At 48.1% G+C, this 26580-nt stretch overlaps 1 protein-coding gene across 1 annotated transcript in view; it reads left to right on the top strand.

Moving 5' to 3' along the window:
• The window catches only part of LOC135808598 (uncharacterized), a 181370-nt gene continuing 154790 nt past the window's right edge, over positions 1 to 26580 (top strand). Inside the window, exons 1-23 of the mRNA XM_065321850.1 lie at positions 1 to 217; positions 594 to 644; positions 2726 to 3016; positions 3861 to 4190; positions 5040 to 5342; positions 5927 to 6274; positions 6627 to 6932; positions 8195 to 8506; positions 9183 to 9476; positions 10050 to 10307; positions 11437 to 11754; positions 12172 to 12480; positions 13500 to 13748; positions 14020 to 14310; positions 14671 to 14922; positions 15948 to 16253; positions 16870 to 17115; positions 18290 to 18601; positions 18939 to 19187; positions 24016 to 24330; positions 24683 to 24931; positions 25145 to 25456; positions 26286 to 26534. Of these exons, the coding sequence (XP_065177922.1) occupies positions 136 to 217; positions 594 to 644; positions 2726 to 3016; positions 3861 to 4190; positions 5040 to 5342; positions 5927 to 6274; positions 6627 to 6932; positions 8195 to 8506; positions 9183 to 9476; positions 10050 to 10307; positions 11437 to 11754; positions 12172 to 12480; positions 13500 to 13748; positions 14020 to 14310; positions 14671 to 14922; positions 15948 to 16253; positions 16870 to 17115; positions 18290 to 18601; positions 18939 to 19187; positions 24016 to 24330; positions 24683 to 24931; positions 25145 to 25456; positions 26286 to 26534 (6232 nt within the window). The 5' untranslated portion in view covers positions 1 to 135. The remainder of the gene's footprint in view (positions 218 to 593; positions 645 to 2725; positions 3017 to 3860; positions 4191 to 5039; positions 5343 to 5926; positions 6275 to 6626; positions 6933 to 8194; positions 8507 to 9182; positions 9477 to 10049; positions 10308 to 11436; positions 11755 to 12171; positions 12481 to 13499; positions 13749 to 14019; positions 14311 to 14670; positions 14923 to 15947; positions 16254 to 16869; positions 17116 to 18289; positions 18602 to 18938; positions 19188 to 24015; positions 24331 to 24682; positions 24932 to 25144; positions 25457 to 26285; positions 26535 to 26580) is intronic.

Below are 26580 nucleotides of genomic sequence, written 5' to 3' on the forward strand. Positions count from 1 at the left end.
TACTTTTCACTTTGGATTGCGAGTTTCATTGCCGTCTGAAGTCGGACAGGCAACGATTCTTTTCTTGCAATCCGTTTTTTGGAGCTTCTTCTTTCCGGAATCTCTCCAACTGTTCGATTGTGAGTCGTTGTAACGATGGAGAGGAGGAGCCCCGTGAGCGGGTTTCTCCCCATTCTCCTGCTGTGTCTACTGTTGATAGCCATATCGTGTGCAAACGGTAAGTGCACCGGATTCAGTCATTCCCTGAAATGAATGGGACTGGATCCTGATCATGCTAACTGTCTTATGCTTTCTTGCTGGACAAAATTAATTCGAATACATGTATAATATCCAGTTCTGCAATGTTGCATAGCGGATTTCATTCCAGTATGGTGTTCATACACCTCCGGGTCTCCTGAACGTCGGACTAGACTGAGCACTGCAGCGATCCCGCCGGTTTCCATCGCCATGCTAGGCCATTCACACGGGCTATTTCGAGGAGATTTCGGAGCGCACTTGTTAGACCATTGCAATTGCACTGTCGTCGTGGTTCTTAACTTTCTCACTCGTTTTTACTGAACTTTCCTTCATGTTCGCTTTCTGTGCTGTTGTAGAGAATGAGCAAGAAGCAAGCCTCAGCAGGAGCAAGCGACAAACGTCATTAGGTATACTATACTTTGATCTCATCAGTGCTGCTTTGTATTGTGTCGGTGTGAACCCTGGTGAACTGCAATGACTATCGCAGCAATACTATTGTGACACTTGGTTGGTATGTGGGCCGGCAGAAGAAGGACTGCACTGAAGAAGTGCATGGAATATTCTGAACATGATTGTAATTACGCATATGTTGTATACTTTATTTGTAGTGGAAATCGAAACAGGCATATGCCTACTAACAATGGGCCCACTGAGTCTGTGAATACAATTTTAAAGGTAATTGTGGTAAAGTAGAGATTGGAAAAATGTGCAGTAATTGTTGCAAAATCCTTACGTCCTGCGATGGGAGAAAGCTGATACAGCCAAAGCTACTGTAGTCAGTGTAGAACTAGCTCGATCTTGCTTTATCTTGGCCTGACCCAGGCCAGAGGCTAGCTACTCGTTCCGTCACTTTTGTCGTTTTGAATTTTGGTGCTTGCATGCATGATGCAGCACGTGGACAAATTCTGTGAGGTCAAAGTACAACACCTGTGACGCTACGGTAAACATCCAAAAGCATCCCGAAAGGAATATTTTGTCGAGTTTGAAAACTACTTTGAACATACTCCGGACTCGATTCAGTGTAGTTTACAATAGTCAAGCCATTGAATCGAAGTGGAGAGCAAACTATTTCTTGTGGAAAACCCTTGCTGGAAGCTTTGCGGTGGGTGGTATCGTGGAACTGACCTAGGAACAATGTACGTGAAGTTCTCTACTGTACTACTGCAATAGGGGGCTACGAATATATTATAATAATTATATATTTTTTGATTCATCTCTATTTCAGTGCTTTTTATGCTGAGGAATTTATTTGTGAGAGTTTCCAGGGCATTATTCGATAGATGATACCACAAAGTTGTGCCGTGCGGCGAACATTAATCTCTCCCTTGTCAAGGCCTTGTAAAGCACACGTGGACTTGGCACAATTCATGCCCAAGTGGCCAGAGAATGTACAACGTCATGTATTAGCTACATTACATTGAGCTGACACCTGATTTGTTGCACTTGTGATTGTAGATACTCTCGAGATATGACTGTAGCGACTTGACATTGGGGAAAATGACTTCAGTGGAGAAAATTATATTGCAAAATCTTCCTATTATTTTCTCCTCAACTTCGTAATTACAGTAAAACCTGTAACTAAAGACCGGCACCGTGACTAGCAGCCAGCCTGGCACTACAGACCACTTCGCCAGGCATGGACGGTCTCACATTCATGGTTGTGCGGTGAAAACCGCTAACTAAGGACCACCTGTCACTAAAGACGGCTTTCTCTGGCCCCAAACCGGGCCAGGTGGTCGTTTGTCACAGGTTTTACTGTATTATAGTTTGGTGGAGTTAAAAAGGGGAGTACCTTTTCCTCATTAGGCCAAACAAAAAGGTGTGTGGTATGGGCGGCATGACAAGAAACCACGGGACAGCATAACTTTATTCTGTTGCTGTTGACTTGTCCATGTGTGGCACACAGCATACATGTATGAGAGGTTAATTGAAAGGTGCCTCGGGCGTATTGAGTGGCAAATTGAGTGGCAAACACTGCCAAGCAGTGCCACAAGTTCCCCATTGAATTTAGAGTTTCAAGCATGTGCTTGCATGTCAGTGCTTTGACTTTTTAGTGCAACCTGGCTCAGATGATGACGTAATCGCATAGCCTCTAGTGCACTGCATTCAGATGATGACATAACCACACAGCCTCTACACTAGCCTACAGTTCACTGCATTGGGACGGTGACGTAATCGCACAGCCTCTACAGTGTGCTGCAGGTACACTGGTTAGCTATTTTCATGTCATCCTGGGAGCAGTCACAACATCCACGGGAGGTACCAGGAGACAAGTGCATTAAAGAATGAACCTTTTTGAATATGGGGTTTGTTGTAACTTTTATCCTCAAGTATGTTGCCTATGCCACAGGTGATAGTGCTTTTCTACATGACTGGACGGTGTGCTACTTTATGTGGAGACAACAGGAAGAAGGTTGTGGTTTCATGCCACTTGGATGATCATGGTGACTGACGACTTGTTCATGTTTGCTATGTCACTGTGGTACAGTATGGCCATCGCAGCAGTACGCAGCGCCCCTTCACTGCTACAATGCACTCATGTTGCGCCTGCCGGCTGTCAGTCCGACTGGCGCCGCCGATTCGTTCCTTGTCGTCGAGTATCGCATGGCCAGCCCGCCCGGCCCATGGCAGGTGCGCACGACGCCGTTCTCGACCCGATTCTTCCGGTTGGACGGGCTGCAGGCGTTCACGGCATACGATGTGCGCTTTGCTGAGCGTACGTTGCAGCAACAACAGTCAGCGTACAGTAACACTCTCCAACTGACAACCAACCAACCACGTGAGTGTTGTATCTGCAACCCCCGCCCTGCAACCATACATTAGACAGTTTCTGTGCTGTTGAGCTAATTGAAGTGGCATTTCTTAGTCACATTAGTATTGAGTCCTAATGATGATGATGGTGAAGAGCATAAAATTTGTACTTTTTCGTTACTCATTCTGCGGACACAACTGTTTCGTCCTTTGTGGATGTGTGCGCAGCACCGGGGAAATGAGGCCGAACCTTATACAGCAATGAAAAATAAATTTACAAAGCCAGATTTAAACAAAGCCCGAACCTTTTTCGATATAAACTTCTTGTCTCCTAGAAAGTTTCTGTTCCACCCTGATAACGGGCCATGCCTGAATATTTGGTGACCATTTCAAGCTACGTATGCAGCAAAGAGACCATGTTTTAGAGTGTTTGAGGTGAGGGTTCTAGAAAGTTGCTCACATCATTAAATTTTGTAGACATCTCCTGGCACATCAAAAGACGGAGAGAGAGAGAGAGAGAGAGAGAGAGACTGCGAATTGGCATGATGAGTCACATGGCACGATCTCTTTGACTGAAAATAGGTCACATGACCTGTTGCTCTTTGTGCATCATGTGACCTGCTTCACACATGACTCGATTGTCCACCGGATTTTTCATGTGACCCAAGTGTTATCAGTACATGATAACTAGCTTGTGCATGTCTCGTGTCTTCATCACTCCTCGCTGGTACTTACTTTTGGATGTGCATGTGCATTCTTTTTTTCATTCAATGCGACGCCACGTTTATTAAATCTCCCAGAGGCACGTGGAATCATTGGAGACTCTGCATTCTCTGCTCGCGTGCGTGGCATTCTTTTTGTTTTCACTCCAGAGCAATACTGTTGGCGCGAAGACAGCTGGGTGGAGTCCAAAACTACAGCCAATTCCATCACGGTTCAGCTTCACCCAGTGGGACAGCCCATAGTCAATACTACAGTGCAAGGTCTCTTTCTTCAGTATTATTTCGACAGGAATGGTGACGGTGACATCACCAGGGATGAGCGTAACAACGACGGATACCAGCGAGCTCCCTACGCCTCCGAGCATGAGATCATCGGCCTCCGGCCGGACACTCAGTATCGACTCAACGCACCCGTCTACTTCAACCCGCCGCAGTCCCCAGTACAGACTCTGGGCTTGTTTGTTCGGACCCTTGCACCAGGTTCGTAGAAGATTTTGTGCGTTGTTGAGAGTAGGTAGGTGCCATGCTGGTCAATAGAGACAAGAAAGTACCATACATGTACTTTGAGTAAAGAGAAAGGACCAATAAGTTACGAGTTATGACTAACAGTCCACCAAGGTAACGAGGTGTTTTACTGTCAGATACTGCGACAGCATAAATAACATCACGCGCAGGCGCGCACACGCACGCGCACACACACACGCACACACACGCACATGCACACGCACACACACACACACACACACACATACACACACACACACACACACACACACACACACAGCTCATTGGCCCGTGTACACGCATAGGCATGCACATACTCGCCGTAGCACAAGTGTATACACCAACTGTGAGCACACTGGCGCATCAAGCAGAAAACCTAGTCTCACGGGTTTGCCATCCTCTTCTTTTTAATTTCATTTTATCACTCTGCAATATCGGCCAAAGTATCTAATAGCTGTTCTCAGCAATGGACATTGAGTCATTGACAACACAAAAACACTTGGTAACTGAGCAGGCACACAGTCAACTTCGCTAATAACGACTGCGGATATAATGACAATTCGCGAATAACGACAGCATTTCCATGCCCAGAGGAAAGTCCCTTCCAACTGTAATACATATAATGAGATTTTGGGAAAAACGACACTTCGCGAATAAGGAAACTTTTTTGATGCCCCGCCAAGTGTCGTTATAAGCGAAGTTGACTGTACATTGCTGCCCAGCATTGGTGCAATCGGGCATAATAAAGCAGAGCCAGCGGTGTATATTGCTGCTGTTTCTTGACACCCAAGATGCTGTTTTGTGACCATTTCTGTTTCCTTTCAGATTCCCCTGTGTGGCGCAAGCCAGCGTACAATGTCAGCTCCCTGTCACCGACAGGTGTTGATATTTTCGTTCCCACTATGCCCGCGCACTTTCCACGCTACGTGATTGATCAGCGATACTTGCAGTCGGATGGCACCTGGACAGCTTGGTCCAGACTTGGAGGGCTCTCGCTGCGAGGTTCTGTCCGTTCTCTGACTTCCTTGATTCCAGATCGCCGCTACCAAGTCCGTGCGCGAGGATTCATTTCTGTATCAAACATGTCAGCCTGGGGCGCCCCGCTCACAATCCAGCCTAGAACCGACAGTAAGGTTTTACTGTCACTGACTGAATATTCGCACACACTTGCATATCCCTTCCTCCCCACCCCTCCACACAGACACAGACACACACGCAACGTACGTATACACTAGCAAACACTCTTGCACGCGGCGTACACGTGCATGCGCGCACACGCACACACACACACACACACACACACACACACACACACACGTACTCGCACATACACCCATGCAAAGCATGCATACACAAATGCAAGTGGATATACATGCGTAGCGCATGTGTTCGTGCACGTGTGTGAGTGTGCCTGCGAGTGTCCCGTGGGGTCCAGTTGAGACACAAAGTGCGCACGTACTAGCGACATATTGCACCCGAGAGACCCCCTTGGGTATTTTGAGCAACAAAGCCTGTATGAAATAGTGGTTGCAACTTCGGCGATGATTTGTAAGAAATCCTGTATACCTAACAAGCAACCGATATTAAATTTTGATCATTGTATCTGGCAGATCTTGAATCCCCTCTCCTAAGTTTGTGTGTGTGTGTGTGTGTGTGTGTGTGTGTGTGTGTGTGTGTGTGCGCGCGTGTGCGCGAACGGATTTGGGGTGTAGGAACTCTTGTCTGGCGCTGGGATAGTCTCAGAATCAACGAGATGGATCCTACGGCCCTGAGCTTCTACTTTCCGCGAGCACTTCTGCCCAGCATACGGAATGATGTCGTCACTTACGGTGTGGACTATCGGAGAGTTGTTATCACCGCACGGAGAGTACGGCTAGGCGGCCGTTCCATCCTTTTTTACCGACACGATGCAAGCGCATGGCAGACGATCACCGTCCCATCTGAGCCCGACTGGTTCACAGTCCCCGATGCCATATCTGCAGCGACGTATGATGTGCGCGCCATCGGCCTGGATGCGCTGGGCGAGCCAGTTACGGAGTTGTCCGCCGTGTTTCGTACTGGTAAGTTGACTCAAGTTAGCTCGGTTCAGTTGCGGTATGACTGGTTTTCTTCTGCAAACTCTGACCCAGTATCCTCTTCTGAGCACTTTCTTTCAGTCGTTGCTGGGATTCACAACGTGTGGTTGGATTCATACAGTTCTGTACCGACATCTGTGGTCCGAGTCCATGTGCTAGCCCTCCATTATCACTCAGACTTCTCACTTTCTCTTGATCCTTGGGGGTAGTGGCGTTCCTACGGATGCGGAAAACTCGGCCTTCAGCAGAGTCTCAAGCGAACCGTGATTTTTTTCTCACTTTCTCATCTCCCTGTTGATAATGTCTGTGCTTTGCACTCTGTCACGTATTCCTGCAGCACCTGCACCCACCTGGGGGAGCAACCCTGTTGATTTTCTTCGCAAGACCCAGACCCGTGCCGTCCTGCGGCTGCCAGCATTCAGCAGTACCGATGCCACACGTATGCTGGTTCGCTACCGCCCTGTGTCCGGCGCAGGCGACGGTGACTGGGCGATCATATCGATAGATGCTCCCGGTCAGCCGGAGCTCTTGCTAGCCAACCTGACGGGCGATACGGAGTACGAGGTGACTGCCCAGTTTCTCGTCGGCGAAAAGCCACTTTCACTGCCGTCGTCTGCTCTTAAGTTCAGCACACTCTCAAACGGTAGGTCTACATTGTGTCACATTGTGTGTACATTGTGTCTACATTGTGTGTACATTGTGTCACATTGTGTCTACATTGTGTCACATTGTGTCTACATTTGTGTACATGGCACCCTATTAGATGAACTGAACCTTTCAACATGTGCCAAACCTCATACTGACAAATACTGGAGCCAACGTCCAAAAGATCCTCCGCTGTGAACTGTCAAGTGGTAAATCATGAGGAAAGAGCCAAGAACAGAGATTCCATGGTGGAAAATTGGCAGTATCACTCTCCTAACCGATCTGTACACCTTGGCTGTTTGGCATTTTTCTGATGACTTGCTTAGACCTTGAAGGGCGGATATCGCACTGGTGCTGGGTCTAAACTTCGCCTAGTGGATGATCACGTGTCAAGTCATAGAAGCTACTTCCTCTGCGTCATTAAAATTGTCGCTTTGCACATCGCAATGTTTGTGACTTGCTCGTCTTAGTCGGCGTGTCGGAATCCCTGTTTTCTGTGTTTGGACATTGGTGCGACCCTGCTCAATGTCTACTTGTTACTGAAGCCGTGGTGGTCTCACAGTGCGTAGACGTGTCTTTATTCTGGAGTTCGTGCTGGCCCACATCGTTCGTGTGGGCACTTATCAAGACTTCAAGCTCAGGTATAAGAATCCTGGTATTCTCCTGAATTCGAAATGCTGAAGTTGACGATGGCAAGAACAAAGTGTTCTCAAATTCCTAAAATGCGCTACGTGTGGCGCATTTTACTGCGAAGGTACCAGGTCTGAAAACACCAACAGAATCAGCGAAGCGTTTGCCAAAGAAAGAAGGTGTCGAACTGCTTACCCTATCCCGCTGAAAGATCGTTACAGTGTACTTTGGGGTCATTGCCTGCCACCTGGAGGCACGGAGTGCTTGAAAACGAAGTTTCATGACCTGAATTTGAACGCGCGTCTTGTTCAGCGTCTTTTTGAGTGCTGAAGAGTCTGCCTCAAACTCCATTGAAGACGTTGATCTTAGCTGCAAGAACAGCGAAGCGGGAGGCCACAAAATAAAGCTTGATCCGTCGACAATACCCTGCTTCAATTTCTAGCTGATCTCTTTGCCTTTCTAGTGGAAAAAATATAATTGAAAAATCGCTCTGGGAAGCGACAATTTTAATTACGTGGAGGAAGTAAGATGTAACATTTATTTTTCTCCTTTGTGTGGGTATTGGTATGGAATGACATGTAATGAAACTGGCCATGCTGTTCGGACTATCTGCCTATTCTCCTTCTTCAGCTGTACCTGCGTTTCCGGATCAGGCCGCAGCTGACTACCTTAATGGCCCCAGTCGAGTTGGCCTGGTCGTTCCGGGCACATCGGAACAGGACGTCAGTATCCGCTACCGTTACAAGCCTCAGGACAGTGACACTCCGTACTCTACCTGGCAGGTCATTACGATTCGCTCGGAACAGACGCAGGCAGAAGTGTCCACTGTGGTGATCACCAGCCTCCCAGCCAGCAGTGATGTTCAGGCACAGCTGATCAATCGAACGGACAGTGGCGAAACGCTTGAGGGCGGCACGGTCCAGAGACAAACATCGGCAGCTGGTAAGAAGTGCCGGGGCTTTTCGAACCCTTTACCTTGTCTCGCTGCTCTTACTGTTTAGCCCATTCTGAGGTTCCCGCGATTTCTACCCAGGGGCTTCTCCAAGAATAACGAGGCACACATCGCCCGAGCTTTTGAATGCCGTGTCCTCTCCCGAGTTTATCCAACTGCCTGATGGAAATAGCTCATACCAGGTGTTCCGCGCTTATAATGGAGGTCGTATGAATGACATCGCTGCGTATGGTTTGGATTGAGTGACAGATCAGTGTGTGTGTGTGTGTGTGTGTGTGTGTGTGTGTGTGTGTGTGTGTGTGTGTGTGTGTGTGCGCGCGCGCGCATGTGTGTGTGTGTGTGTGTGTGTGTGTGTGTGTGTGTGTGTGTGTGTGTGTGTGTGTGTGTGTGTGCGTCAATTCATCAGCCTTGCAAGCTGTTGAATGGTGTAATCCCAGCACAAGTTGCTATGTCTAACATAGCTGTTCGCTATCATCGCTTCCGCGATGGGCATGTCTGAGGTCTGAGGTCTGAGGTGTGTGCGTGCATGTGCGTGCGTGCGTGCATGCATGCGTGTGTGCGTGCGTGGGTTACGTGGGGGTGGCATCAGTAGTGAGCAGAGCACCTATGCTTATTGTGTTATTGTTCCGTTTCCTTTTTGATTTCTGATGTGATTGTTGTGCATAGGAACACCGGTGTGGCCTCGGCCTCCGGTTTCTAATTTAACTACAACATCTGCCGTTCTCAATCTGCCAACGCTGCCTGGTGCTACTCTACCTTATTTGGAGTATCGCTTTGCTAACGCGGATAACAACTATGAAGGACAGGCATGGCAGCGTCGTGAGATTCAGGATGGTCGCCGTCAGGCCACGCTTGACAATCTGCGACCAGGTTCTATTGTTCAGGCAAGAGCTCAGTACAGAATTCAGACCGGCCTGTCGGCATTCTCGCCTCCGCTCACGTTCGTCGTGCCCTTTCCCAGTAAGCCGTTATGCGTGTATCCGTATTCTGTAGTGCGAGCCATCATGCTGCGTTCTTTGCGTGTACAGACTTCGCTGTGGCTTACTATATTATTATTGGCACTTCCGCGGCAGTGTTAACGGAGCTTTCATGCAGATGTGGCCAGTCCACATGTCCGCTCTTGCTGTACACGGGGGGGGGGGGGGGAGAGTACAACAAAGAGTGGCAAAAAGAATTGCGCTGGGCTACTTCATTGAGACGAATTACTCAAAAGTTCACAATCCGTCTTGCTCTTTCAACGCTGACCAGGTTTTTGCATTGCCTGTGCTCTGTTTGTTTATCGTTTGTGTTGTGTCACTGGATGCTTCTATCGACGTAGGCTTGACGCTGTGTGTGAGAGAGAGCGTTTGCACTGGTGCAGAGCGCAGACCTGACTCCAGCGATCGGATTTCATTCACCAACTCTGTACTTGCAGTTGCCACTAGTTCACTGATTTGAGGTCTTCAAGTGTAGGAACATGAGCTGAGTTGTGCCTGCATGTCTTCAAGTGTAGGAACATGAGCTGAGTTGTGCCTGCGTGTATTTCCTGCTCAGCATCATTTACCATCCAAGCTTTCGGTGGCGGACCATCTACCATGTATCGAGTAACTGCTGCAAAGCTGGGAACTGGTGAGGGAGGCTCCTCTGCTTGGAATGTGTTGAGCACAACTGACCTGCAGGGATCCGAGTTCCCACACACCATCACCGGGCTGAGCCGTGGCTTTCACTCATTTCGGGTCGATGAGATCTCCACCGTGGAGCCCTGCACCCGAACCACCATCTTCACTCTCCAATCAAGCAATGGCTATCAAGGTAGGGATTTGCAGAATTTCCAATGTAGTCAAGTATCTGTTGTCTATGGTCAGTTCAAATTACTGAGGGTGTTGTGAACCCTCTGGTTCTCTAAAGTGTCAGGAACGAACGACCCCACACGGCACGAGGACAACTATTTATTCTCAACAGTATATTTCACTTCCATCGACTAACAACAATGAAATGAATGAATGAATAACACTAAAACCACCAGGTAGTTATAGCGTGAAAATGACAGCGTATATGAGAAAAGCATACACATACCACATACAAGTACAGCGCACACAGCAAACCGCACATAGCGCCTGTAGCGTATACCACGTCGTAAACATCAGCAGTACGGCGGAGTCGGGATACAACTGCATTGGAACGAACACAATGTCACAAGCGAGAAGGCCTTTCACTCTCGAGAACTTGTGGTTTCACAACAGAGGGTTCAGGTTAGGCCATGGTAAAAAATAAAGTTGATTCTCAGGTCATGAGCCTGTGAAAATCGGTGCGAGCGAGCGATTTTTATTTTAATTCCCACAATTTTTATATTTCCAAAGACAGGGTCACACATGTGTACGTCACAGGTTCATAATTAATTTATAATTATTTTATTATCCAGGCCAGGGAGTAGAAAAATACCGGTATTTTACTACTCCCGGATTCATGCCTTTCGCATTGACCGTTTTTCATGCACGCATATTCATGCATAGAAATAAAAAAATCGTCGGTGCGCCGCCAAAAATCGGTGCGCGCGTACTTGAGAATCAAAGATAATTTTACCATGGCCTTAGTGGTCACATTACTGAGGGTTCAGGTTACTGGTCACATTACTGAGGGTTCAGGTTACTGGTCACATTACTGAGGGTTCAGGTTACTGGTCGCATTACTGAGGGTTCAGGTTACTGGTCGCATTACTGAGGGCAGAATGCCCACATTTGGTGAGGCCTCAGTACATGATATTCCAGATAAAGCACACGTATTACCGTATACCGTGACTAACTTTGTTTGTGTTAGCTATCTAGAAAGGCTAGGAAACGCTTCACCTGCTCTTTTGTGACTTTGGATTTCTTTCTGCCCTCCCCCAGTTTGTGTCTTCATCTAGTTTGTTCTCTTCTTGCTGTGTGTTTGTGCCGGCTAGGTACCACCGTAGTGCCAGACTGGCAAACTGCAGCCCGTCCGATCATTTCCAGTGTCGGAGTCACATTCGGCGTGAGCCGTGCGAACGTCAGCGCTCCAGTATTGCCGGTGCAACCAACGGTTGACCAGCTGTATGTGATGGAATACCGAGCTGCAACAGGCAATGCTGACTGGATTAGATTGAGAGTGAGCAGTTCCCCTGTGCCAATACCGGAAGATCTCGCTGATGGTGTGTATGAAGTTCGTTTTGGCCTTACCAATGCGGAGGGGAGCACGTCATCTTTCAACTACGCACATCAGTTCTGCGTGCAGAGCAGAGGTATGAGGGAACCATCTTCGGCTCATTTAGCACATATCTATAGAGGGGCATTTTATCCACACTGTTGTGTTTAGCGAACATTTCCCTGTAGCAGCATGACTGATGACATCAGGTTTGAATGTGTTTGTCTGTATGTGTTATGTGTGTATATGACTGTGTGCTTGTCTGTATATGTTATGTGTGTGTGTGTGTGTTTGGTGTGTGCGAGCGAGCGAGCGCGCGCGTGTGTGTGTGTGTGTGCGTGCTCGCGCTTGTGTGTGTACGTGTGCGCGTGCGCGTGCTCGCTCGCGCGCGCGCGCGCGCGTGTGTACATTGGTGTATGTGTGTGTGTACGTGGGTGTATGTGTGTACGTGTGCGTGTGTGTGTACGTGTGTGTGTGTGTGTGTGTGTGTGTGTGCCCATGTCTGTCTATCTAGTGCTCTCACCCATCATACCTGGCGACTTCATCCAGCATTCGTACATATTGAGCTGTTTCAGTCGCATCACGGCGACTCTTCCCACCTTTGCTACGGATGCCGAGAGGCAAGCGTTGTCCGGCTGGATACTGAGCTGGGGCAATGTAGGCCGCTCCAACAGGATAGCTCGAGCTCCCATTGCTGCCACATCTGTGTTGCTGGCTCCATTCGTGGGCGATGGTCAGTATGAAGTCAGCTACTTTGGAACCCTTGTGGGAGGTGATCGGGTTCGATTCAGCAATCCCATCCCGTTTGAAGTGCGAGGCCTTGGTAAGTCTTTGATCAATCACCTGCTGTAACTTATATTCATGTAGGATCAATGTGTATAGGATACTCAGGCTGCGTATAGTGCTCTATGTCCACCAGTGGAAGGAGCCCGTGATACAACTCTCACACAGCAATGGTGCAACCAAGTCCTCTCCTTTGCCGTTACTCAGAGTTTCGTGTTTAAAAAACCCATATAAGACAGCAGATGAGTGCTTTTCAAACATGAAACTCTGAGCAACGTCAACGAGGGACTTGGTTGTACCATTGCTGTGTGAGAAATGATTTTTTGCGCACTCGCAAAAGATGTTAAAACACAAAAGGCGCATGCTCTGTTCCCAACAAACTCTCATGCGCTCATTGTTGTCCGAAGTCCGCTGTTCCTGATTTCAGTTCTGGCTGTGCCCGCATTGGCAGTGGATTTCTTTCTCAACATTCACACAGCTCTAAGCTGTCACTCACTCGGAGCCTGGCAAAGCAATTGACAAACCCTCCTATTCCCCAAACTGGTTGCTCGTTGTGTGAGTGCGGCATGCAGATGCTTGTGTTAACAATTATTCTACCTGTAGAGTGAAGTGAACTTTAAAGATGATAGTTTTTACGGGCAGACACAATCAAGGATGATGCGCACTCACTTGCTGTGATGCTGTGCATGGTTCTGCAGATTCTTTTCATCCATTCTTAGGTGATGTTGTTCATGGTTCTGCAGATTCTTTTCATCCATTCTTAGGTGATGTTGTTCATGGTTCTGCAGATTCTTTTCATCCATTCTTAAGTGATGTTGTTCATGGTTCTGCAGATTCTTTTCATCCATTCTTAGGTGATGTTGTTCATGGTTCTGCAGATTCTTTTCATCCATTCTTAGGTGATATCATTTGCTTGTCGTTGCTCGCTTGCTCACGGTGTACGGCATGCGTGTGCATGCTTGTGCACACATGTGTGTAATATGTGTGTGTGTGTGTGTGTGTGTGTGTGTGTGTGTGTGTGTTTGTATGTATTCATGTGCATGCATGTGTGTTCATTAGGATCGATGGTTGTGGCGTTCAACCAAAGGGACTCCACAGTTCCCGAGTACACACTGCGTGTGTATGCATTCGACCCGAGCCGAAATGACTTTGACGTCTTCTTCCAGCAAGGTGGCCTTGCCGCTGGGGACTTTCCCTACACCGTGTACAACACAACCTGTGGCCATTATGTTAGCACTGTGGATGCTAGGGATAGTAGTGGTGGAGTACGGACGGTGTTCACGCTCTTTCTAAGCCAGTCTGTATCAGGTCAGTGGATCCCACCATGAGTGAACTGATGTGTGTGTGTGTGTGTGTGTGTGTGTGTGTGTGTGTGTGTATGTGTGTGTGTGTGTGTGTGTGTGTGTGTGCGTGTGCGTGTGCGTGCGTGTGTGTGTGTTCTACGTTCTGCCCCCACGGCGTTTCAAGCACTATTTGCACACTACATGCATCCCTCGTATAATGAAGCATACGTCAAAGTCCGGCTAGGCCTCAGGAGTGGTTCTAAATGTAATGCTTGGTTGACGAATGTTTCCTGCAGTGGCACCCACCCTTTTACAGTATCCCGGTAATATGGTGCAAGTGATGCTGGGCACGGTACAAATCAATCTGCCACAGCTGACTCCAGAGCAGCTGGCCATGTACAACAGGTTCATACTGCGCTACAGGCGGCTGGGATCGGGCCCATGGCAAGAGGAGCAGCTGAGCACCACTGCCACGACACACCAGCTAACACTGACGGGTGGCGTCTACCAGCTGCAACTTCGTGCTGAGGGAAGCAATGGAGATTCCATCACAAATGTGCCGGTCACGTTCACAGTGCCATCTTCGGGTAAGCAAGTCACGAGCGATGACGTTTTATTCAATTATCTTCAGGTTATATTTTGACCAAAAGTGATATGGTGGCTTCGAATTGCTTGGTCAATGGATGAGCAGTGGAAGGATAATAATGAGCTGCTTGATTAATCAATAATGTGTGCTTTTAATGGTCTGATTTGCTGGTGAGCTGATCTACTCACCTCGCACCGCTTTAGGATCTGCATTTGCGCCTTGATCCTTGAAGGGTGGTGGTGTTCCTACAGATGCGGAAAACTCGGCTTCTAGCCGAGTCTGACACGAACCGTGACTTTTTTGTGTGTGTGTGTGTGTGTGTGTGTGTGTGTGTGTGTTGCGTGCATTTCTTTTGCCACAGCTAATATACAAGTGGGTGCACCTTCTGGCCAAGTACTTGACCCAACCCACTCCTACACAATCTATCTGTATAGATATGATGCTGGGAGCGGCTCATTTGTTCAGAATGAGGTTTCAGAGCAGCTAAATGCCGCTGACTTTCCCTATGGCTTCACCGGTGTTGGCGGAGGTTATTATGTTGCTACGGTAGTAGCAACTGAACCAGATGGTGACCAATCCACAAGGAGCGCGCAGTTCTTCGCTCTCCAAGCAGGTAAGTAAAACTAATCACAAACTACGTGTAATTGTTATATGCTGGGTCTATCCATAGTCCCTGTGATGATATTGGATTTTGCCAACCCTCTAGTGAGCACTGTGCCCTGTATAGATAGGTACAATTGCGTAGAGCGGAGTCCGGCGATACGAATAAAGCAGTGCAGCGCCCATCATACCGTCCGGTGTGTATAGCGCTAGCGTTAGGGCGCGTTCAGACCACCGATAAAAAGTGACGGAATGGGAAAGTTTCCAAGGTGATTTGATCACGTGACGTTACTGGCACGTTACCGGCGGAAAGGTTTTACTGCCGCGGTTGCTGCGGCGGTAACTGCATTCCGGCTGTAAAAAAGTGCTCAGGCTGTAAAAAGGGAAAATCCCTTCCCAGTGCCGCGGTGAGAGCTGCAAAACTTACGTACCGGTAACGTTATTTATCGGTAGTGTGAATGCCCTTCACGGTTTATCGCCATTCACGGTTTGACGGGATTCACGCTAGTCTGAACGCGCCCTCAGGACTGTGCCTGATTGGAGTACTTACGTCCCCTAGGTCTGATATCGTTTGCCACCACTTTACACATCATGACATGGCAGATTGTGCACATGGTCCTAGTCTGTTCTTTTTATTTATTTATTATTATTATTGCTGTCTGATGATCGGTTAAAACCGTGAAACTCAGAGTTACAGAAGAAACACTTTTCGTCCCTCTCAAGTGTGTGTGTATTATTATTATTATTTTACTGAAGACGCGACCTTATCGTAAGAAGAGGGGAGAGATGTAGCAGGACAACACAACAATGGGAAGAGTAGGGGCTCCAAGAAGGAACCTATGCTGGCGAGGCAAGGCAACAATGCCAACCTGTGGTCTCGGCGTTACCGCGAGCTTGCGCACCATGAGAGTTTCTAGGGAGAGGAGAGAAGACGAAAATGGAGAGGGGACTATTGTGAAAGAGAAGACAGAATGGAGCTAGAGGGGACTATTGTGAATGGTGTTCTGTCTATTTTCTTTTCTTTCTCTACTGCTTTAGCTGACGCACCGGATATACTGCCGCAGTCGCGTATTAGGGTTCTATCAGCTGGCCCAGGAGTTGGTCAAGTGCGTGTTGACTTCCCTGCATTGAGCAGTGCCCAACGTGCTCAGTTCAGTTCATTTGCTGTACGCATTCGGCCATTCGGTGGTCGGAACTGGACAACCCACCAATATAGTAGTTCCCTCGCGTCGACAACTCTACCCGGAACCTATCCGGATGGCAACTACGAGCTGCTGGTAGACGCGCTGGGCGGTGACCAGAAGCTGTCGGGCATTCCGTCTGTCTTCCCGTTGCGAGGATTTGGTGAGTGTCGGCCGCCATGCTGCCAAGATCGCAGTCTAGCCTGGTGTTATGGCGCTGGTCTGGTTGAGTAGAGTTGGCAGGTTGGAATCTGTTAAAAGGTTTAATTGTGGAATATTTCAATCCCCTTGTTCTGCTGAGCCATTCACATTTCCATGATCAAAACGTGGCCATACTCAATAGCATGAGTACGATCCCCCCCCCCCCCCCGCCTAAAAATGAAATAAATAAATTGCAGCTGCATTTTTTTGAAACTCCTGAACAATGTCATCTGACAGTACTGGCTAATCTGACTTGTGCATACTACTATCAGCCACTACAATATTCATGGCTGGTGAACATAAGACCTTTACCATCTGTGGTGACTTGGTGTGCAGTGTCAGGAAAGCAATGAGGTTCAGTAATTTTGATGACAAGCATGAATGAGGGTTGCACGGGGGGGGGGGGGGGGTAATACCGGAGTGTTATGTCACTATTATGGGTACCAGAGTCCTGAGAGGTACCTGTATGATTTTTGTTGGTGTGAATTCTTTGTAATTCGTTCCTTTTGGTATAATAAGATAGGAATGAAAGGAAGTGACATCAATACACTCCAAACACTGCTTGTTTTGTATTGCAGGCGACTACGAGATTAGAGCTCCAGGTGGACCGGCCGCTCCTCAATACATCATCACGCTGTACAAATACGACCCCAACAGTATGGACTTTGTTGCGCAGCAGAGGGTTCCCGGTCTGACTGCTACCAGTTTCCCGTACAGCATTGGCAATGTTGGCGCCGGGTCTTACGGTACATCCGTTGTTGCAGCGTCGTCCGCTGGGCTCCTGTCATCACGGTCATCCGAGTACACTACATTTGGAAATGCTGGTATGTTAACCCCATTCTGCCATATTCTGTTTGCCTATGGGTCGGGTGCACCCTGGTGTATTTAGCATTTCCCCGAGCTGCCCTGGCTGGCACTGATTGTGACGTGTAACGTGCGCTCGTGAATACAAGCTCCCCTCTGCGTAAAGCTCAAATCTGTCGGAGGGCGTCCGATAGGAAATCCCTGCCTCATATTCTATCCTAGGGCTATAATTGAGCAGCCAAGATCATTCAGTTCATCAACTGTGATGGTGTGCGCGGATGTTTCTTCCCTTACTCTATAATCAGCAGCAGCAGCAGTGCGTGGCATAGCTGATGTTTTTTAATTAAAAAAGATACTCTCCCTATCGAGAATAGAGCCCCATCCCACGCCAAAATAGAGCCTCGGGCTTCTATTCGAGCCTATGAGTATACGGTATGGCTCTCCAGTGTTTGGGTTGTAACTAGCCAAGTGCGTGTGGATGTGTGTGTCCGCCTGTCCAACCTGTCGAAAGTCTACCTTCTTGCCAAAGCATTTGGAAGTTGGACTAGTTTCGGCTCCACAATCCAGTGTGTCGTAACTATAATAATTATAGCTTTCATGGCTGAGGTTGTTGGTATATCTGTTGGCCCTGGGTTCCCAGTACTCAATTGCAGAGGCTGGTTGGTAAACTAACTCCAATTTCACTTCAAGGTACTAGTGCATCTAGTGTCTGCTTCTATCAAAGCAGCGTGCTGTCTATACTGGTTACCCCAGCAAGTGTAGGGTGTGCATATGTATCTGTCTTGGCCGTCCTATTCCGATGTACTCTGTGTGGTGTAGACCAAGTGTGCATTGGGGATCGATTCACATGGCTTCACCAGTTGTGTGGATTAGACAGTTATCTGGCGCTTGTCTTGATCTGTTTCATTCAGAATCAGATCCGCTATCGTTGCTATAAGAGAAAATTTGTGGGTGCACATCCAGTGCATTTGCAGATTTGTGTGCTTCTCTTGCGACGGGCGTATACATGGTACATGGTGTGTGTCCATCTGTTTGTGCATCTGTCTTCCCATCTGTTTGTGCATCGCGTGTGTTTGTTTCCGAGTGTATGTGTGTGTGTGTGTTTGTATGTGTGTGTGCGCACCCCCTAGTGCGTGTTCTGTGAGGCGATACAAATTGTGAATTTTCTTGTGGCCGTTGCTCCTTTGTGTTTAGGTGCAGCACCATTGTTGCAGTATGGCAGTCAACTGATCACAGCCCAAGCTGTCAGGCCAGGCCAGAGCCAAATAACAGTCAACCTTCCAGCGTTGAGTGCCAGCCAGAGAGCCGAGTACGGCACGTTTGAGATCTCTTTCCGTCGCGTCGGAGACACTTGGAGAACCAGCCGCACGAGCACGTCAAGCTCGACATATGTCGTACCCGGGACGTACTCGGACGGCAGCTATGAAGTGAAAGTGGCTGCGCTGTCCAACGGTGGTCAGCCCAGTCTGGTCAATGTTCCATTCACGTTTCCACTGCAAGCTGTCGGTAAGCCTTTATGGAGAATTGGTATAGTCGTTACCGTGCCTCTCTCAGTATGTGCATGACTTGCAGTGGCAACACAGAAATGACATGTGTATTGACTATAAACGTTCAGGTAATTAGATGAATTTGATTTTCTAAATCTGTCTCAAAATGTGAAGACTCCACTGTAGCCATTTATCATATCCATGCATCATTTTGCACATCAAACAGTCTCTTGGTCACAGAAATTCGAATGGATTATGTTCCTCGTTTGAGTTCTGGTGGTGACTTTTTTCTCTAGTCCTTTATACACGCGGTGTGTGTGTGTATGTGTATGTGTGTGTGTGTTTGTGTGATTTAGGTAACATGGTCGTGAATGCTCCAGCTGGTCCACCTGTACCTGGTGCTGAATACATCATAACAGTGTACCGTTATGACGCCAGCACACAGGACTTCATGCCAGTGCAGGAGATCCGCAGTCTGACTGCCAACAGCTTCCCGTACAGCATCAGTGGCATAGGTTCCGGCTCGTATGCCGTGACCATTGGCACTGTTGTGAATGGCGCCTGGTCGAGCAGATCGGCGACGTACAGCACATATGGAGGTGGAGGTGAGAATTGGGGCTGATCATGAAATCTGGTGAATCTGCTTTGCACAGGACCTCCTCTCACTTTTGTATGTTTCATGCTCCGGTCCCCTCACGTTGCCCTACAAGTTAGTTGCATGATGATCACACAAGCATCCAACTCGTAGCAGCTACATACCCCCCCCCCCCCTCTTACTACCATGTTTTACCGAAGTCAACCTTGTAAGTTATACGATCTGAAAACCGACCTAAAAAAAAAATTGTTCTCGAGGAAACCTTCCTTTCCCTCCAATGAGTTGTACTATTAGCTCAGACTACTTCGTTACAGCAACGCCGACTAATTTGCCTCTGTATATTGGGTCATCGAATGCTCTTGGGTTGTGTTCCTGAACATATAAAGCCTTAAAACTGGTTTGTTTCGGGCCGCTCAACCAGAAACAAAGTGTCTCTTCCCAAGGCCAAGTCAACGCAATTCACAAGATCGCCATTCTTCCAGGGCTACTGTTCGTGGCTACAACTTCCCGACTCAGTGAAGACTTCTGGATCATTGCAAGAATTTAAAGTGAATCTGAGGGTTTGCTGATGACTGCGTGCACCATAATAATAAACTATTAAATCATAAATTTGTTTGGTTGAGGAAGGTTACGCTTTCTCTCTCTCTTCGAAGGGGTTTGTATTTATCGGAACTATAATGGACTGTAACAGTAAACCAAGGCGTTCTTCAGCGCCACTTAGGATAGCGACGCTCAACGTTCGAGGGTTGTCGTCGAAAGTGAAGCAGGAATGTTTGAAACGCGGATTAAATTCCTACAGAGTTGATATTTGTTGTATTCAAGAAACGAAGTTGGTGAAGGACCTGGATACTGAAGCCGACGGCTATCGTCTCATTAGCTTTCCTCCTGTGTGTCGGCATTATGGTTTGGGCTTCGCTATCTCCTCACGCTTCACAGGAAATATCGACCGGCTTTGGCAGGTTTCAGACCGTGTGGCCGTCGTTACGTTCAGCGGGATTTTGAAAACAGGTCATGGCGGCAGGCTCGAAGGAAACAGACGGAACGCCGGAAGAGCCGATATTGGTATCATCAACGTTTATGCTCCAACTGCTGCGAGGTGTGCTCAATCGGCGGACGAGCTGGATTTGTTTTACTCAGCACTCCAAAAAGCTTATGATGAAATTCGAAATTGTACACTATTTTATGTTATTGGTGATTTCAACGCCAAAGTTGGAACTCGACGTGCGGGAGAGTCATCGCTTGGAAGTCATGGACGTGGCCGAAGGAATATCAATGGACAGACTCTGGTGGACTTCTGCGAGTCGAACAAGCTATACTTTGCCAACACGACTTTCCAGCATGCTGCACGCCACAAGACCACTTGGACAGGATATCGGAGAGACATGGGTTCTGGAAAGACTGTACCAATCTACAACCAGATTGATTATGTCGTGTGTAGAGAAGGGCAAAGGCGACTGCTGAGGGACAGCCGGAGCTACGGAGGCATTTGCATTTCCACAGACCATCGTTTGGTTGTGGCCGACATCCAGCTCGACAGACTCTACGGGATAATGGCAAAGCATGATGTAGCACGAAAGGTCTCCTCTGCTAAGAAACAATTCAATGTGCCAAAACTAGTGCAGAGCACTGGTGCTCAACAGAAGTACCGTAAGGAAGTGGAGAGAATGTTACCACTGCCTTCTGCGGATGAATCGAGCCAAGAATACCTCAGCAAAGTTATGAGTGCCATCAAGCAGGCTGCTGCTGCTGCTGCTGCAGTGGGATATGCCAACAAGCCGAGAAATAGGCATTGCACACTGGACCCGGAGATTGATGCATTATCGGAAGCACAGAAGGATTTGCTTCTCCGTATTATGAATACCGTCGGCAATGACAAGGCCGCACAGCTCAAGCAAGAGCGAAACCGTATATCGCATGAGATTCGAAGACGCTGCAGGGAGAATGCTGAGCGGAGACTAGATGCTATGGCAGAGGAAGTGGAGAGGCAGAAGGATGGAGCCCAAATGTACAAGGCTGTTGCACTGTTGACAAGGAAGAAAGAACCAAGACCAGTTGTTGAGGATGTCGATGGCCATATTGTTGGCAATGCAGTGGAGTCCGTTGATATTATCAAAGGCCATTTTTGTAAACAATTCAGCGTGCCAGGTGGCGGAATCCTGGAACCCTTTGTCGGAGAGCCAAGGCCATTACAACGACCTGTTACGACTGAAGAGCTGCAGCAAAGTATCACCAGGCTGAACAACAACAGATCGTCAGGCCCAGACGGTGTAGCAGCGGAGCTGCTGAAGTATGCAGGGCCCATGTTAATCGGAAACCTAATTGATTGCCTTAATCGTATGTTCGTACATCATAGCCCTCTTGATCTGGGATCAGGAATCGTCATCCTTCTCCAAAAGCCAAATAAGAAGCGAGGTCCACCAGCCAATCTAAGGCCCATTGTTCTTTTGGACTCTGTACGGAAAGCTGTTTCACTGCTGGCTCTCCGGAGGATTCAACCAGCTGTCAACGATTATCTGAGCACTACCCACAGTGGTTTCCGACCTGGAAGGTCAACCGCTGATGCTGTGTGGACCCATCGCTGGCTCGCTGCATTAACCCAGAAACACCGCACAACAATTAAAGTGCTCGGGATAGACATGTCGAAGGCATTCGACACTGTTTCCAGGGCCAAGCTTTTGACAGTAATGGAACCCATTGTCGGCGAAGACAACATTCGACTCATCCGCGTGCTTCTATGCAACACCACCCTACGCATCCGCTTAGGCACCGATATGTCATCGCTCTTCAACACCAATGTGGGAACACCACAAGGTGATGCACTATCACCAGTTCTCTTTGTTGTATATCTAGAGTCAGCTCTTCGTGATTTCAGAGCCGCAGCACCTCCCCGTCCACTACAGGACCAACACCTACCCCCAGAAGTGATCTACGCAGATGATACCGACTTCATAAGTAGTTCGAGGCAGTGGCTGACGGATATCGAACCCATTGCAGCGGAGGTACTGGGTGAATGGCATTTACGCGTCAACCATGACAAGACAGAGAAGACAACATTTCGCCAGGAGAAGGACCGTATAGCAGAAGATTGGCGCTCGACAAGAAAGCTGGGCTCTCTCATCGGCGACGAACAAGACGTGATCCGGAGAAAGCAGCTGGCATCAGCAGCATATCAGTCCATGTTCTCTCTCTGGCGTCGCAGCAAACAGGTCAGCGAGCGGGTTCGGCTTCGCCTGTACAATGCCCTGATCGTCCCAATTTTGCTGTACAACTGTGGCACTTGGGGCTTGACAGCAGCAACTGAGGAGAGGCTCGATTCCTTCCACAGAAGGCAGCTGAGGTCCCTGATTGGCGTCCGTTGGCCACAGCTCATCTCCAACATCAACGTATACTCCCGCTGTGGTGCGGAACCAATCAGCGCAACGGTCAAGCGTGCCCGATGGAGACTGATGGGCCATGTCCTGCGGCTTCCTGGCGATACCCCGGCAGTGATGGCAATGAAGGCATACTTTGTATGTCGAGAAGGGTCGTTCCGAGGGCGACCAAGAACAACGTTGGTCACAACCCTGTCCAAGGACTTGGAGAAGAAGAACATGGGCAAATTAAAGACAGCAGCGGACCTAGACAGCCTTCGATCTACCGCAGCTAGTTGCGAGGAGTGGAGAGACTTTTGCCGTGCTCTATATTGAGGAAGGCCACAGTATGCTGGCATCTACCACTCCATCATGACTATTATTTCCCCGCATAGGTTTCGGTAGTCACCGACCATGCTGGCAATCACCATAGTAAAGTATATTGTCCGTTGTGTTGTACCGTTAAAATGCATTCTTGCTTCTACAGTATCATACAGCTGATCGTTTGGTTCTGGCATATGCGAAGATGTGAACATTGTTGACATCAACGCGAACATGCATATAATAATAATAATTAAATCAATATAGCTTTTCGGCTGTTTCCTTTTCATGTATTATAATCTTCTCCTTCTTTTACCATGGTTGCCTAGCACTCACATCTTCCCGCCATTGGAAGCCATAAGATGTTGAAAAAATAAAAATTAAAAATTAAAAAAAATTAAACAGGGCCGATGACTTGCAACCGGGGTTAAACCGCAATTGTACCGGGAAGTTGAGCCCCTAAGTATGGCTGTCGACTAAAACCCGAGATCGGCTTGTAAGTTGTAGGCGAAGGGTCTGTGCCAGCAACATCTACAAATTTGTGAGTATTGAGCACTAATTGGACTGTGGAGTACCACAGCTGTTTTGTGTGTAAAACGGGTTTAACCTGACTGTGAGCCAACTGGATACAGTCGTCCCTCTCTAATCCGGCACTTTATAATCCAGCACCCTCGATAAACCGGCACAATTTTCAGTAGCCAAATGTCCTCTTCATGCACATTGCAGCAGTAGATCAGATTTGTTAATCCAGCACCCTCCCTAATCCAGCAGATTTTCGTGGCACAAATGGTGCCGGATTATAGAGGGACCACTGTAGTTGGTCAACATCTCAGGCACGAGGCCAGTGTTTTGCACACCATGGATTGACTTGACTCGTGAGCCGTGTTTATAAGTGGCAACGTTTAACGCAGGATTCACACTGGAGCTTAGTTATTGGATATCATGCAAGGTGTTTGTAGTTGAATTGCAATCCCTGCTTACAAGTAGCGTGTTGGCTTGGTGGTCGTGTCAATAAATTTGAGTCCTCAAGATCACACAAGTGGTGATTGTAGGTGGTTTTGAAGATTAGGGAAGAATTTAGCAAAGGATAAAGTGGTCAAATATGGTACACAATGTTACGCAACGTGAGATATTCAATGTCTACATTGTGTGCATTTTCTGACCCAGATGCAGTACGAGTCCTCGCATATCCGAGCCAGCTGATCAGCAGTGTTGCTGCTGGTCCCGGCACAAGCACAGTGCGAATCAATCTACCACAGCTGTCTGCCTCGCAGAGAGCTGAATTCAATAACTTTGAGGTGTACTATCGCCGTATTGGTGACGCAGATTGGGTCGTGGGTCGAACTGGTCTGGTTAGTGATAGCTATGCAATTCCCGGTGTACTTGCTGATGGCGATTACGAGGCAAAGGTGCGTCTGGTGTCAGGTGATGGCCAGTCTGCACTCTCCAACATCCCAGTTAGATTCACGCTCAGAGCGTTGGGTAAGTGTCCACCAATAACGATAGTCACTTTACTCATTCCTTTCGTTCGCTAACACCTGCTGGAGCCTGCACTGCTGACGTTTCTTGATGATTTCCCGAATGTGTGGCTCTACTGTCAACAAGGAAAGAAACGTCTTGATTACTGAAACATACTACGTTCAAGAAAGAATGCCCGGACCTGCAAGAATGCTTTGAACTAGAACATGGCATTATGCATAGAAGCCAGGTCGTATTCACTGCAGAATATGAATTCATAGTATTCAACTGCTCTATAATACATCCTGACATGGGTGTGATGCGCTGAAAATAATTATAATGAAACCATTGCATTTGTTTGGTGTGTGTTTTTCAGGTGTCATTATCGTACCTGCGCCACCCGTTAGCCCTATAGGTACCCAGTACACGGTCACCCCGTACCGATATGATGCAAGCACCATGCAATACAGACAACTGCCGGAGATTAGCGGCCTGTCTGGAAGTAGCTTTCCATACAGTCTGAGTGGAATAGGGTCTGGATCGTATGCTGTTGCCGTGAGCTCCATGTCGGCGACTGGAGCTAGCTCAACCAGATCAATCTCGTACAACACATATGGCAATGCAGGTATGAATCTTTTTTGAATCATGGTCTTTGAAAAGCATGATAGCAATGTTTGACGGTAGATGAGTTCTGACAATGTTTCATAGCCTAGCTGCTTTATGAATCTGCTGTGGCATGGCCATGGCCGTTGTATCAGAAATAAATGTGGGATGAAAATGCTCGCTGAGTTTAGAGTTCAAGTTCCTTCTCTTTGTGCTATTTTGTTCTGATCGGTAGATGCTCCCAACATCCTTCAGCTTCCGGGCAACTTGGTCTCAACGCGAGCTGTAAGACCTGGCGGAAGCGAAGTGCAAGTAAGCCTGCCAACATTGAGTCCAAGTCAGCTAGCCGAATACAGGAACTTTGAGATAGGTTTCCGACGCTTGGGCAGTACTCAGTGGCTAACTGATACCACCGGTATTTCTAGTGGCACTTACACCTCTCCAGGAACGTTTTTTGATGGAAACTATGAAGTTCGAGTGCAAGCAGTGGGCAACGACGGGAGCAGACTGGTCTCGATTCCTCGCAGATTCCCGACTCAAGCCACAGGTGAGCTCTGTCGATTGTTGACATGTGCAGGTAGATGTACTGATGCAGTTACCTCCATCACAGTCGAGTGTTTGCGGTGACTAATGCCCAGTAGATGACTGCTGTGTTGGTTCAGCATCATCATCACATCACAAGCCCATAGCCCTAAGGCCGTCGGGGTGTCACAGAGCAAGTATGAGCAAGCGAGCGCCATAAAAATCGATCGCGTGCAGCAGCGAGCAGGAACTGCACGTCAAGTGCAGTCCATGAAATAATATTATCAAGCCATGACACTCTGGGCCTGCCTTGGCCACGACCTCCAGCAACACAACCCTGAAGAACAGTCAGTGACATGCATGCTCAAGTGATATTAATTTTGTACTACCGGAGTGTTAGAACGGCCTTGGCATGGTATCTGCAATTTCGGAATTTAGCTGGCCTTGACGCTAAGAGTTTGAAAAAAATGAGATTTCGTTGCAGAACTAGAATGCTAGAACTGCATCAGCATGGTATGAGCAGTTCATTTGATTTTGGAATTTCCCTGGCCCTGGGTATGTGTAGTGCAATTTCGAGATTTCATTGCAAGACTGCAATTTGTTGCTCTCATATTGGCTTGGTGTGCAAACTGACCTTGACACTGCACGCGAGCAAGGGTTTCTGCTTGTGCCAATTGTGTGTGTATGTGTGTGTATGTGTGTGTATGTGTGTGTGTGTGTGTGTGTGTGTGTGTGTGTGTGTGTGTGTGTGTGTGTGTGCATGTATGTGTGTTTGGGTGTGCATGTGTATTTGTGTGTATTTTTTTGTACAAAGAAGACAAACCCGGGTGTATGTGTGTGTGTGTGCTTACTAGGTAACATGGTCGTGAATGCTCCAGCTGGCCCACCGGTACCTGGTGCTGAATACATCATAACAGTGTACCGGTACGACGCCAGCACACGGGACTTCATGCCAGAGCAGGAGATCCGCAGGCTGACTGCCAACAGCTTCCCGTACAGCATCAGTGGCATAGGCTCCGGCTCGTATGCCGTGACTATTGGCACCGTTGTGAATGGCGCCTGGTCCAGCAGATCAGTGGCCTACAATACATATGGAGGTGGAGGTGAGAGTTGCAAGCCACCCTGGAATACAGTACAATGGTCTTGCAC

This window comes from Sycon ciliatum, chromosome 1 (assembly GCF_964019385.1).
Source record: "Sycon ciliatum chromosome 1, ocSycCili1.1, whole genome shotgun sequence".
Lineage (NCBI taxonomy): Eukaryota > Metazoa > Porifera > Calcarea > Leucosolenida > Sycettidae > Sycon > Sycon ciliatum.